Raw genomic sequence first — 19,758 nt, 5'->3', positions numbered from 1 at the left:
TAGAAAAGTATACTTTTGGAATAGTTTTCATGGTGAAGCAGATGGATCTATACTGATCCACTGACACTTGTTTGCCCATGAGGCTTCATGGATAAAAGTATATAAAAGGATCATTGGCTGACATTAGACGTGGCTAAGGAAAAGTGTTAAGTTACTCGGCACACATGGAGATGGTGGCTGGGCTATCACCCATGTCTTAATTGCTAGGAACATCAAAGAGACCCCTAATCTACCCAAGGTCTTTCTTGGTTGGAGTTCTGGTCTGAAAAATCTGTCTCTCCCGACCTCACTGACTTGTTGGGAGACCATTCTACCCCAGTGCCATTTCAATCATATTTCTTAGAGAAGAGTATCCCTGCAGGGCAGTGGTGTGGCGGGGAGCGGGGGGGGGCTTCCCTCCTCACTATCTGCAAGTGGAGCATTCTTATGAAAATGCCCCTGAGTGGAAATGGTGTAAAGTGAAGGAGCAATTATTAATTTACATGGAGAAATTTTTAAGCATTCCTAACCCCCTCCCCCAAAATAACCTTTCTTAGGCTTTCCTCATACCTTAGGATACAATCATGCGAATGGATGCACAAGATCAATGGAGATAAAGCCCTGATGCTCCCAGGATACAGTTCAAAGCTGCAGTGGCTTGATGCTGGGGTGCTGAGTGTGGTCCAGGGGTAAGAGCTTGGCGGGGCCACTCTGGCTGCTCAGGGTGCATGCTGCCTCTACAACAACTCGCTGTAATACAAACGTCCAAAAGGGGGGATACTTGTGTAACAAATTTTTCTTTTCTCTTCATCAAATTCCACCAAGAAAAACCAGGAATGAGCAGTGAACGGTCACATCGTTGCTTAATTCTGTTAGAAATATCCTGAAAACATCCCTGGACATCCCTAAGTAGTCTTTTGCACACTCGAGAGCAGAACAGGACCTATTTAATAGGGTTTTGCACTTATCTCCAGAAGGTGGTCTTCGCTAATCTGGCTTTCCAGTTGGAAAGAAAGAAGAAGAGTTGATTCCTTGTGGATTTTGCTCCAAACTTTAACCCTCAGGCGATTAAAGCCTCTTTGTCCAAAGCAAGCCTCTAGTTAATCAGGCCCTTTCTATAACCACTCCGAAACACACTTTCAAAACAAAAGTTAGAAAGCTGTATGATCCATTCTCAAGAAAGATCTGTTTCTGTTCAGAACCCGCCCTGACCTTTTTGTTGAAGAAGAACAAAATAATGTAGTAACAAAAACACAAGTGGCTGCCAGAGGAAGAGAAAAAAAAGTTCCTGTAAGGGACTGAAACAATAAATCTCCTCTCTGCTGAACTCCCAAAGGGAGTGAGTGTATTTCCTCCCGTTCTTTATCAGAGCCCCCAAAATCAGTGGGAATGGGCAGTGACTGCTCACATTCAGCACACCTTTTCCATTTGCTAATAAGGCCCTGCCAGGCTGGGAGGGAGTTATCTCTGCGGGACTCTGGAGAGAAGCACCACTGAGACGGTCCACGAGCACCATGGAACTCCTTCAAGTGACCATCCTTTGTCTTCTTCTGTCCAGTCTTTGTAGCAGTGAAAACAACACAGGTACCATTTTCTCTTATTCCTCTGATGGTGTGGATCCGAAATCACTGGGTGGTGGGGGGAGCTGTTAGCCTCAGTTTACCTTCAGGGACCTTCCCCCGAAACTTGGATACAGCAATTCATTTGCTGAGTCGAGTGTGTGGGTGTTGGCAGGGAGTCCGTGGGGAAGGCTCCATGGAGAAGATGTTTGTTGTTTTCACTGAAAGGAAATGTTTGCTGGCGCAGTGGCCTTGCGGTGTATTTGATGGCACCATAAAGGTACTCAGAATACACGAGAGCATTTTGGGAGAATAAAAATCTGGGGATAAAATGCTGGTTACAAATGTACTCTTTCTCAAAAATGTGCTCCTCTCAGGCGTTAAGTCTAGAAATAACAAGATTGTCAAGCATGGGTGAAAGGCTGTAATCAGAAATACTGCATTGCAGATGCTGGCCTATATTTGTCCCAAATATCTTTTAGCTCTGATATATTGAGAGGCTGGACCAAGCTGCCTGGGGAAGTGAATATTAATATCTCAAGGGGGCAGGGTGGGTAAAGAGGAGAGTCATTTGATTCATGTTAATAATATTTGTTCTGGAAATAAGCACAGATCTACACATGTACGCACAACATTTTGCACAACATTTCGGAAATTTATAGACATAAGAATCCTACCCACTGACTGCAATTTCAGAAACTCAGATAAGGGATGTATATGAATCACTATAAGCCCTGGCTATATTAATGACCAGTTGCAAGAAATTATTACATGTGACTGTGTTAGCCCTTTTCTGAGGGATTCCCTGTAAGCAATTGCATTTAATGAATATTTATGAGGATCCTACTATGTACTCAACAGTGCAAGGAATACATAAATGATTAAGACATTGTCCTTACCAAGAGTGGTAAATGTACTGTTGGGAAAAACAAATACGTAATTCTAATACAAGACAGATTTAATAAGTGTGAAAACCACAGTACAAACTATCATAAAAGAACACAGTTGGGAAATACTGATTCAGAGGAGCCCTGAAAAACAATCAGTCCTAATTTTATTTTGCATGTGCTTTTTTCAAAAGTTTGCTGCCTACAAAAATTCTAATTTAGAATAATAGTGTAGGAAGAATTATGCACACTCCTTCAATGATATTTATCATTAATTTCCCAAAATACATATGTAAATTTAGGACAAATTCCCAAAAACTCCAAAATCACATATGATTGCTTATCATGCATCTTGGCATTTCCAGAGTTAAGTTGCAGCAGGTATCAAGGCCAGAAAATCTAACTTAGAAGTGTTACCTAGCATCTGATTTTTTAAAATAAAGAGTAGTTATGAAGGGCCCCAGAAATCAGTGCATAAGCTTATAAGTAACTCTTCAGTATGCATGGGAAATCCCGATGCCGTGAAGAACACTACTCACAAACAGGTGTCAGGTCAATATAAAATTGAAAGTCTGGGTTAGGCTGCTCACCACTCCAGGTCTGTAAGCACCACCGAGTACACTATTTTCCCAGCATTGTTAAACTCTGAATGGATTATGTGTCTTTCTGAAAGCAAAACAGAGTAAGATCAATAGAATCAGCCTGCAAGACCTAGCCATAAGGAAGATGGAAAGTGGAGGACAACCCAGAGATGACCTGGCAGGCTTTTCTATTATGATCATTTGGGGAAAATACCAACTTCTTTTACCTAACCAGAAATGAGCCCAGCCCATTAATGGTGTCTTCTTTCTAATGAACTATTAACCCAAGTAGGATAATTTCTCTTTTGAGCAGAGATAATAATTACATAATGACTATCTTCTTCAACCTCTGCCAACAACCCTATTTGTTAACTTAAGGAAAGTGTCTGTAAAAACTACTCCATTTGCCTTGGAAAAGGAAGCTCTAGCTCAAGAGCATAAACTGACCACCTGAGTGGTGCCTAGAAGGAACTGGAAGAGATTGTCCATCCAGGTGTATGATTTTGTTGTACCTGGTTCTGCCTGTTTTATGTTTCCCTTCCCAGATAGGGCACAGGAAATGAAGCATTTCCTAAGCTGATTTATTAAGTTCTTTCCTTAATCCCCTGTACCGGAAACACATTGATTTCAAAGCTTTGTACGTTCCCCAAACTTAGAATGCTTACCATATTTCATCAGCAGAGGATTATTAGGGATGAGGAGGGAGGCATTTCATCGGCCTTAAATTCACAAGTTGTCAAGAAGATCCATGCTTCTTTGCATAGTAATTTATTCCTAAATAATGATCTTTTAGAGAAATGGAATACTTTTCTTTTTCCTTCTGACATTTTTGTCAGTCTCAGATTTAACTACATACAATGTAGTTTTTGTGCTCCTTGTGAAAATCAAGTGAATCTTTCTACACAGCAGCAAGTGACTTTCTATTACTTGGTTGGTGGTATAATATTTTACCATTTCCCATTTGTGAAGCTGTTCTGTTGAAATACTAGGGAAGATTCCTGAAAAAGAACTGTCATTCTTTTCCAAGGTTTTCTAAATTGTATTTAAAACTGAACAGCCCCCTCCTGTGGCTTTTAAACCCCTTTTGGCTTTTAAGCCTAGATGGATGAGCCTTTGACTGTCAGAACCAAGAGAAGTTAAATGAAAAGGGATTCTAAGAGAAAGGAGGGCCAGGAAACAATGTACTCTTCCAGTGCCATTTGCTTTTTGAACTTGATATTAATTTAGGAAAGATTAAACTGTGTTAGGCATTTGCAAACAGGAGCAAACATCATTTCATTGGTATCTGAAGAATCATTGCTTGGAGAAATTCATTTTGTTAGTGATTGAACATTCAGTTTCATGGGAAAAAAAATGGATCAAACAGACTGTAAGACAGACATTATGCTAAATGCTATAGATTTACAGAGATCAGTAAGACTCAACCATGGCCCTTGAAATGGGGGAGAAAAGAGGAGTCAACTAATTTTGATTGTATTGTAAGTTCTAAGTGGTAAATAAAGAATGGTCCGGAGCTTCGTTTTGGCTGTGGGGCATCAGTAAAAAATTCATATAAAAGTGGAAATTATGATAAACTTTGAAATTTGAAAAACAGGAGGTTTCAGATCAATGGAGTTTCTTGCATAGGAACATGAAAACATCAGAATATTCTAGTGTACACATGTAAGGAGGTCACAGATTAGACATAGGTAAGTTTTGGAAAATAAGGTTGGAAATAGAGCCTCCAGATATATGTTGACTACCAGGATGAGAGATACTGACTAGTTAATAGTCAATAGTTAAAATTGAATAGTTAATTAGTTTCGAGCCTCTAAATGTGTTTGAGTGTGGGAGTTATGATTGGAGCTACAAATTGGGAAGATTAATCTGTCAGCAGGAAATAAATTAGACTACTGTAGTCAAGAGAGACACAAGATAAAGAAAATAGTGCAAATGCTATTGCAAGTCTGAAAGTCTATCAATAAAATAAAAAGAAGGATCTGGGGAAGTGCTTAAAGGAAGTAGAAAGTTGGTGATTTGACATATTCTTGACTGGCAATGAGGGAGAACGTGACTGTGATGTACAAAGGAGTATCTGAATACTAGGAGTTGGGAAATGGTTTGGGAACCGAGGGAGGGAGAGATAGGTGGAGACAGTTTAAGGAGAAAATGATGTATTTGACTTTGGACATGGTGAGTTTGAAATCCTAATAAGATATTTAAATAGAGATGTTCAGGGTAAATTAAAATCCATGGGTAGTTGGAATGCCCCTGCAGCTGGATGAGGGGGTGAGTGTTCTTTACTCTTGAATCCCAGGAGTTCTTAGTCCTGCTTATTGTAGAATTAATAACATAGAAAAACAATTTATTTCTCGCCTAGATGCTCGTATTTCTAACTCTCTTGTGGCACTTGTTTTTTTGATTCTATCAAAATTATTTGTAGGCATATCTTATTTCCTCTACGAGACTATAAGCACCTTGAAAGTAGGGGACATATATATTATCATATGTAGTTTGTCCAGTAACAGTTCTTTTTTTTTAAGATTTTATTTATATTTATTTATTTGGCAGAGAGAGAGCACAAGCAGGGGGAGTGGCAGGCAGAGGGAGAAGCAGGCACCCCACTGAGCAAGGAACCCAATGCAGGACTTGATCCCAGGACCCTGGGACCATGATCTGAGCCAAAGGCAGACGTTTAACTGACTGAGCCATCCAGGCACCCCTGTCCAGTAACAGTTCTAAACTGTTATAATAAGGACACATAGCTGAGTGAACACTTAAAGGAATGATACAGTTGCCTTCATTTTTTTCATTTTTAATTTCTTACAATGACAATCACTTACCAGTTTACTGTCTTGCCCTTGTGAAAAGACTATGAACATGTATGACTCATAGCATAGAACATGGATACAAGTGGATTACTTTGGTCCCTGGCTATGAAAATGGGCACAAAATATAAGCAAAGCGGCTTCTTATCAAAGGTAAGCCAATTCCCAAAGTCTAGCCAGGAGAGAAGGTGATAGGGATAGATGGACAATCTAGTACCAGGTGACAGTAATTGACAACAAATCTGGAGAAATAAACTACTCTGACTATAATCCTTGGGAGGAAGAATATCTAAAAAGAACTGGCTCTACCTTTCCTTTCGGGGTATAAAATACTTTATGTAATATCTTCTTATAGTTAGAAATATTCAAGGAGAAAACTTATTCTCAACCAACTTCTTAAAAATACAAAACGGCTTTTTTAAAAAACAAAGTTCACAAAAAGGGAAGTTTAAGAAAGTTAAATAAATACCGCACATCATTAATGCATGTGTTATTTTTGATCACATATGAGTTGCTCTAGAGCAGATCATTTTACTTATTCTGTTTAGCTTCATCACTATCAGAAATTCTTACCTAAAATGAGTGATCTGTTGTGGGAAGAATGAACCAATATGCAAACAAATCCAATGGGAAAGTATTTAGTCCCCAAACCATTTGTTTAACATTCATTTTTTTCCACGACTCATTTTTTTTTAATAGTCTCTGCTTAAAAGTAGAAGTGATCATTCTAGAATTCCTATTTTCAAGAGACTCATATCAGTTGTCACCAGTAAGTTCTCTGGTGATTTTATCTTGCTAATTGTAATTATTCAGATAATTGAGGGAAAATGATGATGCACATTTGAGGGTTTCAGAAAGCTTTTATTTTACTGGATCATTGCCTGTCCTTTCCTTTTCATTGATGAAGGTATATTTCAAGCTTCAGGTAAATATTTTAACTTGTGAATAATTATCTAATTCAAGTAACTTCTATGCGGTTTTTTTTAGTCATCACTTTCCAACTTCCTCTTCATCTTTGAGAACAATTTGAGATGCACATTTCTAAACACTGAATGTCAAAGCAGGAATGTACTCTAAAGGACATTCAATTCCTGTTAGTAAGGGCCTCCTTTCCTGTTACTGAATTCCTGTGGGTCATTATAGCTCTATCAGGCTAGGATAATAATGCCTGTTGGGTGTTAAAAGAAACTCTTTCAGTTAGCAAACAAGATCCTTTTTATACTGTTGCAGACACCACATCAGCATCGACGTGAAAAAACAGTGATATCAATTACAGTTACATCTAGAAAGGCCACTATATGGTTCCCAAATTTGGGACAACCATAAGAAAAATCGTTTTTAAAAAAAAGAAAAGAAAAGAAAAATCGTTTTCTAAACGTAAATAGAAGTTTTGTGTCTTGTAGAAATATCAGCGGAGATCACCATAACTAGTCTCTAAATAGAAGCAGTCCCTGTACAAGTATTAAACACCTGTTGTGTCCTTCCCTATACCCTGGCTGGCAGTGTTTACTCCGGCCGTTGCTATGGCAACCTGCTACGCACTTGCGTAGCCTGACAGCACCTTGCCTTGAGTGAATATAGATCTTTAGCTTTCCTGTCTGCTGTTATTCTGATACCAAGGCATGTGTCACCTGCAGAACGCCAGTTGGCAGAGTTGTATGTCTGAGCCGGAAGAGCAGGGGCAGTAGTCCTCTCTGAGACCACTCTTGTCGAAAGGGGGGATGGAGCCAGTGAATGAGTGCTTTCCTCCTCTGTTCCTGCTCCATTTCACTGCTGTAGTCCTCTATGCCTTTCCCAGACTTCACGCTCCTTTACAAACTGTCTGCACACAAGCCTTTGTCTCAGGCTCTGCTTTCTGGGGAAATCCAGGATTTATTATTTTTCTTGATAAGAACTTTTTGGTTTGAATGAGAGTGTATATCAAGATTGTGGTATATATAGATTGCTACCATTTCCCTGATATTCCAATTATTATTCACTTCCTTTCTTCCTCTTCAAAACAAATGAAATGAAAAGTTTTATCAACCTTTTGTTGAATACGTTCAACAATATTCTAGGCAGGCCCTCTTCTAAGGCAATCATTTGCCTATTTGTATAGAGTCAGTAATGAATTATATTGTGAGGTTAGTAGCCAGAATGTTGAAGTCATTGATTTTATTCTTGGTGTGCTGCTCATCTGAAATATGAACTGCTTTTACATCTGTCTATTCAGTCATGTTCTGGCTTGAACCCAAAGTAGTTGTGTCAAAACCCAGACTCAGTTGGATTGGGTCCAAGTTAACCCAGGTGAGTGTCATCACAACATCTCCTGACATCTACCATTCATTTTGCCTGGCCCTTTACACAGATTCCTTCCATCACAACATTTAAGGCTGACTTTATGATTCCCATTTTAATCATTAGGAAATGAGGCTATAAAATTATACTAGAGTGATGTGGCTTAAAACCAAACCAGAGGATATTGTTCTTCAAAATCTTCCTTATAGTTTGCTGCCTTCCAGCGTGGTGAAATTGTAGCAAGTTGAGTTTTTCGAATAGAAGAGAGGAAGGATAGAGACTTGTCACTTGAGTAATTCAGAAGCCACTGCTGCCTCTCTTAACATCTTCCACACCTTTAAACCACAAACTTAAGTGCCACAGATGAGTTTCTGCTTAGTGATAATGATCCTCTTCATACGCTTGATTCAGTTAATTAGTAGAGGATGCATTGAAAGGAGTTGTAGGCATTTGCCTACCAACCCCTTGTTAATTTAGTTGAAAAAAAAATGTGCTTGGCTGTAATATAAATGTGAGTGCAGCTAATATGGGACTTGGAGGAGGAGAAAAGAAGCTGAGGAAATAACTATTAGTGAATTAATCACTTAGTGTCACATTTATAATTCTTTTGGAGCCGGACTGTCTGGGTTCAAATTTCAGCTCTGCCACTCACTCTCTTTGTGAACTTGCATAAGTTACTTCACCTTCAGCTTTCTCAGCTGTAAAATAGGATGCGTGCAGGGCCTACCTCGTAGGAGTGTTAGGGAGGTCACGTGAAGAGAGGTACACAAAGCACCCAACACAGTGTTGTGCATGTGAGAACTTCATAAGGTTTGCTGAGTTTGGGAAATCAGAGTCATATAGTTTATTAATTCCCATTCCTTAGATAAACTGCCTTATTTCCAAATTGATTCTAATGCAAAATCAGCAAATATTTAAATAATTATAATGTTAATTCTCACAAAGTGAAAAACCAACACATGAAAATTTTTCATGGAAGAATGGGTATGAGATACTAGAAAGGTGATTGCCAAGTTATATTTTTAATCACAATATATACAGGCACCATTTGATGTATACAGACTGTATTCTCTAAAGTGTCTTTCAGATTTGTAGGTTATTTAACTCACTAATCACTGAAATTCATAAATAAAATTATGTTTGTTTTTAACGAGGATTCTAACTTTGTAGTCTGAGAATTGTCAACATCCTCACATGTTATTACCTGTCTTCAAACACCACTTGATCTGAGAGGTGGAATACGTTAGTGGAAGGAACCTTGACTTCAATTGAGAACCAAGTTTGGGTCTAACTTCTTAGTATGCTGAAAATGACCAAGATACTAAATACTTCCTAGCCTCCTTTTCTTTCTCTAAATATGAGAAAAACGATATTTGTTGACACAGTATTAGAGTTACATGAAAATCAGAAAACCTATTTTAAGTGCTCTGTAAGTCATAAATTACTATTTAAATATTAGTTATTAATAGGCAAGCTAACATTTAACTCACAGAATCAAGGGATAAGTAGGAAGACATTTCATAAATTTGAGAATTTTTCCTTATTGGCTGGGTCTGTATCTGCCATTCTACCCTTGCTCTTTTGGCTATAATACCTTTATATGTTTTTCTATGGCTGTTACACATTCAAGGAGCCATGTGTTGAAATAGTGCTTGAGTTATTAAAAAACCACACACATAAAATACAGAAAACCATTTGTATCACACATTGAGCTTGTTTTTAACTGAAATGGGAAAAGAAATTTTTTTTTTTGTGGTATGAATTGTGAAATGGTCCTCCTAGGGCATTCGGCAAGTGTGAAGACATAAATGCTGAGCTCTTAGATACTGTCCCTGGGGCACAGAGGCCACTCCTGCACTTGCCAGCTCATGGCCATTGTGACTACTCCTCTCTCCTACAATGAGACATCCCTCAACTCTCTCTCCCTGCGAATCCGGTTTTAAAAAATGAGACCCGCCATTTTAAATGCATAGAATTAACTAATTAAAGATCTATTAATAGTAATTGCAATTTGGGGATTAAGATAATGAAATTATGTGAATCCATAAGCTTCTTATTATTTTTCTTTTCTTCTTTCTTTTCCCGACAGCCTCATTTGTTGAGTACAAGTTTCATATTAATTGAAGTTTACAACTCTATAGATTTGCCAAGTAGAAGAAAGAAAAATGACAATGCCACCAACCATTTAAAAACCTGTTACTAGAGTCCATTTACAATCTAACTGAATGTACATCTATTGGGAATGAAGACAATGTCCAATTGATCTGGGTTTTTTTTTTCCCCAAGACCTATCTTTGGACACATAGGTGATGCTTACTTACTAGCTCTTGCTTTAATTTGGAGAACTGTATGTATTTCTTCAAAAGTCAGCAGAGTTGAAAATGTACAAGATATTCCTGGATTTGTTTTCAGTAACTTGAGGACCATATTTATTTTTATCCTTGGCCTGTACAGTGGAGAAGTTGTGAGGGTCATTTTGGGATATTCTCTCAGTTGGCTGAACTGATTTGCTTTGCTTTATGAAATTGACATTATTGTTGTATAAATAGCAGAAAATGCCCACATTTGGTTTATACTGACTGTTCAAATCACATAGGAATGGTGTGACTATCAGAATGCAGGTGTTGAGTCATTCCTATTTCTTGCTCACGAGAAAAACAATGGTATCCTGTAATTCTATGTATCATTCATTGAGTAATTCTGAAACACTTAGATCACACTATTCCTCATCCCTACCAAATGCAGTTATGAAAATGCAGTTGTAAAGATGCATTGATTACAGGTTTTACCGCTCTAACTCTGAGGTCTTCATTCACTTTATTCACTATGTTGGTAATTGACTTTATTTTAATCCTGTCCAGAAGCAAAGGCATTAGATAATTCAGTTATTCCCAGGTTTTAAAATTTTCATTGATCAGTAAATAATCAAATGCCCTTTGGACAGTTGATGGGGAATTAACAGGTTTTTACTTTGCCAAATAAAGACACAAAACACCTACAATGTATACGCCATTTACTTGTATATTACATAAAGTCTACTTTAGCTATATGCATATATTTGGCAATTTAACAACTTTTTTTTTTCACTGAGCTCTGACTGGTGTCATAAGCCAGCCCTGTGCAATGGTGGAGTATACTGTTGGCTAAGCCAAGAGCCCTTGGTCTTAGGAACCAGGGACCACAAGCCCTTGGTCTTAGTTACCTGGGGCCACAAGCTTGCTTAAAGAGTTTGCTTAAAGCAAATGTTTTAACCTCTCAAGTCTTTAATTTCTCCATCAATAATAGGAGTGCAGTTTGACTAAATGATATGGAAGTTTTCCTCCAGATCTATAGCTGTATGATCTCTCTGTAACGAGCAATTTCTGTATATTTTGCCTCAAGTTATCTTGCTTCACTTTCACCCTGTTATTCCTAGATTTGTTCGTTTTGGATCCAGATGCTCAACTCTATTGCCTAATGTTTGTTTCCTTTGGGAATTTTCAGATAGGGCTGTAAGAAAGTATCTGATTCTCATGTAAAGTGTCAGTTCTCTGCCATGAGAGACATTTCTCAGAGTACATATCAACAAAAGACACCTTTTTCCATTTTCCATGTGGTATTATTTGTATATAATTTGGAGACATGTGATGGTGGGAGGGATTTTAAAAAAAAAAGACAGAGAGAGAGAAAGAGAAATTCACTGACATCCAGGAAAAGATTGAGAGTAAAGATGGGATTAAAGGAGTCTGAGAAGGTACCACAAGCAGGGAGAAAGAGAGGAAGCCTTTCAGAGATGGTTGGAATGGAGAAATATCAAGAATGAGAAGGGGAGGGAGAAAGATATGTAACAAAACTCTAATAATTCAGGAGGAGGGCTCCCCATAGGACTTCCAGTACTTTTATAAACCTGGTATTCAGTAGGGTTCTTTCTTCTTCTTTTTTTAAAAAGATTTTATTTACTTATTTGAGAGAGAGATAGAGAAGCGGGGGCAGAGGGAAAGAATCTCAAGCAGACTCTGTACTGAGGGCCCAGCCCAACTCGGGGCTTGAACCTGTGACCCTGAGATCATGAACTGAGCCGAAGCCAAGAGTCAGAGGCTTTAACCGACAGAGCCACCCAGGTGCCCCAGGTTCTTTCTTCTTCTCATTAAATCTCTTGCTGGTTCATCCATTCCATTTGCAAAATACTACACATTTTTCAAAGTACTTTATTGGTCAATTATCTCATTTAATCCTTGCTGCTGCCTAGGGGATTGTACAAACTGCTGTTACTGGGTTCATTGTCAGAGAAGAACCCAAGGACACACACACGCTGTTACTGAGATCAGTAGGTCTTAACATTTATTACTCATAAGAATCACTTAAGGTGTCTGTTAAAAATAGATTTTCCTAGGGCTCACCGCTGTGATCTTCCAGTAAAATCCAAACAGCTAGGCTTCCAGCAATTACTACAAATAATTTTTATATACTGGTACATGGACATACATTTTGAGAAATCCTGGACTAGACCAATTTCCTGACTAGTCATCTGAACTCTTTTTATTGCCCCATACCCACAAAATGACCAGAGATGTTTACCTTTAAATACCTTTAAAGAAAAGTGCTAAGGTCAAGTGTTTTCAGAGAGAATTTTGGTATTAATTCAGTGCAACTTTTTTTTTTTTTTGCTTGTACTAGCTTAGTATAATAGAAACTAGATTTGGCCAAGACAAAATATTGGCTGAAGCGCTAAAATCTCCATAGACATATAGGTACCATCCCATTGTAAGGAGATTCCCTACTCATTATAAAATCCTATTGATTATTTTCCATTCTACTATTAATCTTCTTCCTGTTTTTATTAACACTGAAAGACCATGAGCCTGTCCCATTGCTGCTCAATATTAACCACCTTGAATAATAGTTTGATTAGAGAAACTGCTATAATATTCCCATCAAAGTTTCAAGTGGTGTCAGGATGTGTTCAATAATCCAAACACAAATATTTCCGGTTCCTAGAGAAGTGTTAGAGCCAGAGGAGCTTGAGAAGGTATGGATAATTAAATGACCAATGTTAATAAATATCTTGTAAGCTTGAAAAGAGATTGAGAAACTGTGATGTTATGAATCTGTGCTAGATATGCAGGAAAACGTCCAGTATTAGAAAATGACAAGTTGAAATTTGTCAACTGATTTATCACCTGCCATTACTTAATAAATTGGGATAAGTTACAGGAAGAATCAAACAGGCTTTCTTCCAGAGTTCACAGACTAGCATCCTCTGACATAATCTGCAAGTGCAGGTGTGTGTTTGGCCACATAGTGTTTTATGACAACAGGAAAATATTTAAAAATGACAAAATTTCACAAAACAGCAACAAAGGAGGAAACTGACAATCTTATTTTCAGGTTTTCTGGTAACTCTGGACCTCATATTCCCTCACAGCATTATTCAGTTAAACCTGAGGAATACATACCTCTTTAAATTGTGCAATGTTCTCTCTCCTACAAATATTTGTGCACTTATACCGTTCTTGAATCTCTCATTCACCTCTCTGTCCAACCTCTGGGCATTGGGGTTAACTCCTTCATCTATTTCATAGAATTTATAGGATTCCATATAAACATTAAGTGTATAATTTGCAAACATATCACCATGTTTGTGTTGATGCAATGGATTTTGAAAGGACAGGGTTCTGGGGCAATTTCCTACAATTGATTAGGCTTTCTAGCTCAATCTCAGAATTTTAAAGACATACACCAGTCACCATTTGTTTTCATTTTTCATGGCTAAGAATGCTTTTATTGAAATATAGCTATAAATAATTAACTTGGCATGGATTACTACTCTTATTTCATAGTCTTAAAAAAGCATAAAACTTAGAAAATGAGTTAAAGAATTTAGAAGCTACAAATCATAAAATGTGATTAAAATTCTACTCTATTTTTGTTTCCCACTATCTCTACAATTTATCTGGTGAGCATAAACTTCCTGCCTATGATGAAAATATTGAAGTCCCACGGCTTTTTTGGTCACTCTTAAGAAGGGAACAATTTTCTATAGACAACTAAGTTTGCAGTGTATATCAATTCAAAATTAGAATATGCAATCCAAAATAATAATTGAAAATTCTCTTCTATAGCACATGTCAGTGTGGGATGGAATTCTACAGAGTGGGTTCTTCATAGTGTCTCTGTTTTTCTGCTTCACTGTCCCCTCTCCAGCTGCTTTCTGACCACTCTATGTTGGGAACAGAGTGAGGAAGGAGTGAGAAAGTTGAATGAGTTATTACTTGACCTGGCACCATAAGTTGTGCTCAGAGCCTGTAGAGTGGTGCATTTTCATGGGTTCTTCAAAGGTACGCTTTTGGGCCTCTTCTCCTGAGCAGATTACCTAGCCTGGCCCCTGGCAAGGGTGGTGCAATTCTGCCTCAGGCACTGCAACATGCCCCTCCCCCAGAAGATCAGCAAGAACAGGTTTACCGATCAATGAGAACTGCAAAACTCCAGAGAAAGGAGAGTACAGCACATAGAATTCATGGCTTCTTTTCCCCATGATTCTTGAGTCTTTCAAAGTCAATTTTTTTTAATTTTCTTTATTTTTTCTTTTTCTATTTTTTTAAACTTTTCTTTTTCCCTTTTTCAACCAACATCTTATCAATCTATCAATCCCCTTTTAAAATCTTTTTTAATTTTCATTTTTAGAGTCATATTCTATCCTTTAATTTTAGTTAACTTTATTTTTTGTATATATATGTTTTTCTCTTTTTAAAATTTTGGGATACAGTTTCTTCCAACAGACCAAAATATACCCTAAATCTCTAGTGTATGGCTCAGTTCTAGTCTCCTGCCTGATCACATTCTCTCCCCCCTTTTTTTTTAATTTTTCATCTTTCTTTTTTCAACCAACTTCTTATCTATCAATTCCTTTTATAAAATCTTTTATAATTTTCATTCATCAATATAATTTTCATCTTTACAGTCATATTCCATCCCTTCATTTTTATTTTACCCTTATTTTTGTACATATATAAGTTTTACTTTCTTTAAAATTTTGGGAGGCAGTTTCTTCTAACAGACCAAAATACGCCCAAAATCTAGTGTGTGGCTCTTATCTATTCACCAGCCTGATCATAATCTTTCTTTTTTTTTCTTTCCCTTTCTTTTCCCACCAGTTTTGGGTCTCTTCTGATTTGTTCAGTGTATATTTTTCTGGGGTCATTGTTACCCTGTTAGCATTTTGTTCTCTCATTCATCTATTCTCCTCTGGACAAAATAACCAGATGGAAAAACTCACCTCAAAAAAAAAGAACAAGAGGCAGTACCGACTGCCAGGAACCTAATCAATACAGACATTAGTAAGATGTCAGAACTAGAATTCAGAATGACGTTATAAAGATAATAGCTGGGCTTGATAAAAGCATGAACGATACTAGAGAATCCCTTTCTGGAGAAATAAAAGAACTAAAATCTAACCAAGTTGAAATCAAAAAGGCTATTAATGAGGTGCAATTAAAAATGGAGGCTCTAACTGCTAGGATAAATGAGGCAGAAGAGAGAATTAGGGATATAGAAGACCAAATGATGGAGAATAAAGAAGCTGAGAAAAAGAGAGATAAACAACTACTGGATCACAAGGGCAGAATTCGAGAGATAAGTGATACCATAAGATGAAACAATATTAGAATAATTGGGATCCCAGAAGAAGAAGAAAGAGAGAGAGGGGCAGAAGGTATATTGGAGCAAATTATAGCAGAGAACTTACCTAATTTGGGGAAGGAAACAGGCATCAAAATCCAGGAGGCACAGAGAACCCCCCTCAAAATCAATAAAAATAGGTCAACCCCCTGACATCTAATAGTAAAACCTACAAGACTCAGAGACAAAGAGAAAATCCTGAAAGCAGCTCAGAACAAGAGGTCTGTAACCTACAATGGTAGAAACATTAGATTGGCAGCAGACTATCCACCGAGACCTGGCAGGCCAGAAAGGACTGGCATGATATATTCAGAGCACTAAATGAGAAGAATATGCAGCCAAAACTACTATATCCAGCTAGACTGTCATTGAAAATAGAAGGAGAGATAAAAAAAAACTTCCAGGACAAACAAAAATTAAAAGAATTTGCAAACATGAAACCAGCCTTACAAGAAATATTGAAAGGGGTCCTCTAAGTAAAGAGAGAACCAAAAAGTAACATAGACCAGAAAGGAATAGAGATAATATACGCTAACAGTCACCTTATAGGCAATACAATGGCACTAATTTCATATCTTTCAATAGTGCCCCTGAATGTAAATGGGCTAAATGTCCCAATCAAAAGACACAGGCTATCATATTGGATAAAAAAACAAGACCCATCAATATGCTGCCTGCAAGAGACTCCTTTTAGAACCAAAGACTCCTCCAGATTTAAAGTGAAGGGGTGGAAAACCATCCACCATGCTAATGGACATCAAAAAAACCTGGGGTGGCAATCCTTATATCAGACAAATTAGAATTTAAAGAAAAGACTGTAATAAGAGATGAGGAAGGACACTGTATCCTACTTAAAGAGTCTATCCAACAAGAAGATCTAACAATTTTAAATATCTATGCCCCTAACATGAGAGCAGCCAATTATATAAGCCAATTAATAACAAAAGCAAAGAAACATATCAACAACAATACAATAATAGTGGGGAACTTTAACACCCTCACCCCACTGAAATGGACAGATCATCTAAGCAAAAGATCAACAAGGAAATAAAGACTTTAAATGAAACACTGGACCAAATGGACTTCACAGATATATTCAGAACATTGCATCCCAAAGCAAGAGAATACACATTCTTCTGTAGTGCCCATGGAATATTCTCCAGAACAGATCACACCCTAGGTCACAAATCAGGTCTCAACCGGTACCAAAAGATTGGGATCATTCCCTGCATATTTTCAGACCACAATGCTTTGAAACTAGAACTCAATTACAAGAGGAAAGTCAGAAAGAACTCAAATACATGGAGGCTAAAGAGCATCCTACTCAAGAATGAATGGGTCAACCAGGAAATTAAAGAAGAATTAAATTCATGGAAACAAATGAAAATGAAAACACAACAGTTCAGAATCTTTGGGATGCAGCAATGGTGGTCCTAAGAGGAAAGTATATACAATACAAACCTTTCTCAAGAAACAAGAAAAGTCTCAGATACACAACCTAACCCTACACCTGAAGGGGCTGGAGAAAGAACAGCAAATAAAGCCTAAACCCAGCAGGAGAAGAGAAATAATAAAGATCAGAACAGAAATCAATGAAATAGAAACCCAAAGAACAGTAGAACAGATCAACGAAACTAAGAGCTAGTTCTTTGAGAGAATTAATAAGATTGATAAATCCCTGGCCAGACTTATCAAAAGAAAAGAGAAGTGACCCAAAACAAAATCATGAATGAAAGAGGAGAGATCACAACCAACACCAAAGAAATGCAAATAATTATAAGAACATATTATGAGCAACTATATGCCAGCAAATTGGATAATCTGGAAGAAACGGATGCATTCCTAGAGATGTATAAACTACCAAAACTGAACCAGGAAGAAATAGAAAACCTGAACAAACCCATAACCAGTAAGGAAATTGAAGCAGTATTCAAAAATCTCCCAACAAACAAGAGCCCAGGGCCAGATGGCTTCCCAGGGGAATTCTACCAAACATTTAAAGAAAAATTAATACCTATTCTTCTGAAACTGTTCCAAAAACTAGAAATGGAAGGAAAACTTCCAAACTTATTTTATGAGGCCAGCATTACCTTGATCCCAAAACCAGACAAAGACCCCATCAAAAAGGAGAACTATGGACCAATATCCCTGATGAACATGGATGCAAAAATTCTCACCAAAATACTAACCAATAGGATCCAACAGTACATTAAAAGGATTATTCACCACGACCAAGTTGGATTTATTCCTGGGCTGCACAGTTGGTTCAACATCCACAAATCAATCAATGTGATTCATTAATAAAAGAAAGAACAAGAACCATATGATCCTCTCAATAGATGCAGAAAAAGCATTTGACAAAATACATCATCCTTTCTTGATTAAAACCCTTCAGAGTGTAGGGATAGAGGGTACATACCTCAATATCATAAAAGCCACAGTGAATATCATTCTCAATGGGGAAAAACTGACAGCTTTCCCCCTAAGTTCAGGAACACAGCAGGGATGTCGACTATCACCACTGTTATTCAACATAGTACTAGAAGTCCTAACCTCAACAATCAGACAACAAAAAGAAATAAAAGGCATCCGAATCAGCAAAGAAGTCAAACTCTCACTCTTTGCAGATGATATGATACTTTATGTGGAAAACCCAAAGACTCCACCCCAAAACTGCTAGAACTCACACAGGAATTCAGTAAAGTGGCAGGATATAAAATCAATGCACAGAAATCAGTGGCATTTCTATACACCACCAACAAGACAGAAGAAAGAGAAATTAAGGAGTTGATGCCATTTACAACTGCACCCAAAACCATAAGATACCTATATAGGTATAGGTTATATATATCTGGTTAGATATTTTGTTAGATATATCTAACCAAAGACGCAAAGAATCTATACTCAGAAAACTATAGAATACTCTTGAAAGAAATTGAGGACGACAAAGACAAAGAAATGGAAAAACAGTCCATTCTCATGGATTGGAAGAACAAATATTGTGAAAATATCAGTGCTACCTAGAGCAATCTACCCATCTAATGCAGTCCCTATCAAAATACCATCAACTTTTTTCAAAGAAATGGAACAAATAATCCTAAAATTTGTATGGAACCAGAAAAGACCCCAAATAGCCAGAGGAATGTTGAAAAAGAAAAGCAAAGCTGGTGACATCACAATTCCGAACTTCAAGCCATATTACAAAGCTGTAAACATCAAGACAGTATGGTACTGGCATAAAAACAGACACATAGATCAATGGAATGGAATAGAGAGCCCAGAAATGGACCCTCAACTGTATGGTCAACTAATCTTCAACAACTCAAGAAAGAATGTCCAATGGAAAAAAGACGGTCTCTTCAACGAACAGTGTTGGGAAAATTGAACATCCACATGCAGAAGAATGAAACTGGACCGTTTTCTTACACCTCACACAAAAATAGACTCAAAATGGATGAAAGACCTAAATGTGAGACAGGAATCCATCAAAATCCTTGAGGAGAACACAAGCAGCAACCTCTTTGGCCTCAGCCACAGCAACTTCTTCCTAGACACATCGCCAAAGGCAAGGGCAGCAAGGGCAAAAATGAACTATTGGGTCTTCATCAAGATAAAAAGCTTTTGCACAGCAAAGGAAACAGTCAACAAAACCAAAAGACAACTGACAGAATGGGAGAAGATATTTGCAAATGACATATCAGATAAAGGGCTAGTATCCAAAATCTATAAAGAACTTATCAAACTCAACACCCAAAACCAAATAATCCAATCAAGAAATGGGCAGAAGACATGAACAGACATTTCTGCAAAGAAGACATCCAAATGACCAACAGACACATGAAAAAGTGCTCAACATCCCTCAGCATCAGGAAAATACAAATCAAAACCCCAATGCGATACCACCTCACACCAGTCAGAATGGCTAACATTAGCAAGTCAGGAAATGACAGATGTTGGTGAGGATGTGGAGAAAGGGGAACCCTCCTACACTGTTGGTGGGAATGCGAGCTGG

General features: G+C 37.6%; 1 protein-coding gene across 3 annotated transcripts in view; it reads left to right on the top strand.

Annotated features, from left to right (window-relative positions):
* Positions 1-1,338: 1,338 nt before the first annotated feature.
* Positions 1,339-19,758, top strand: part of EMCN (endomucin) — a 94,585-nt gene continuing 76,165 nt past the window's right edge. The window contains exon 1 of one of the 3 annotated variants that reach the window (XM_027598330.1): positions 1,339-1,563. In XM_027598330.1, coding sequence (XP_027454131.1) covers positions 1,494-1,563 — 70 coding nt within the window. In that variant the 5' untranslated portion in view covers positions 1,339-1,493. The remainder of the gene's footprint in view (positions 1,564-19,758) is intronic. The other 2 variants (XM_027598331.1, XM_027598332.1) reach the window with 2 other exon arrangements.

This window comes from Zalophus californianus, chromosome 2, assembly GCF_009762305.2.
Source record: "Zalophus californianus isolate mZalCal1 chromosome 2, mZalCal1.pri.v2, whole genome shotgun sequence".
Taxonomy (NCBI): domain Eukaryota; kingdom Metazoa; phylum Chordata; class Mammalia; order Carnivora; family Otariidae; genus Zalophus; species Zalophus californianus.
Note: the sequence above shows the minus strand (reverse complement) of the source record. Positions and strands in the feature narration are given on the sequence as shown.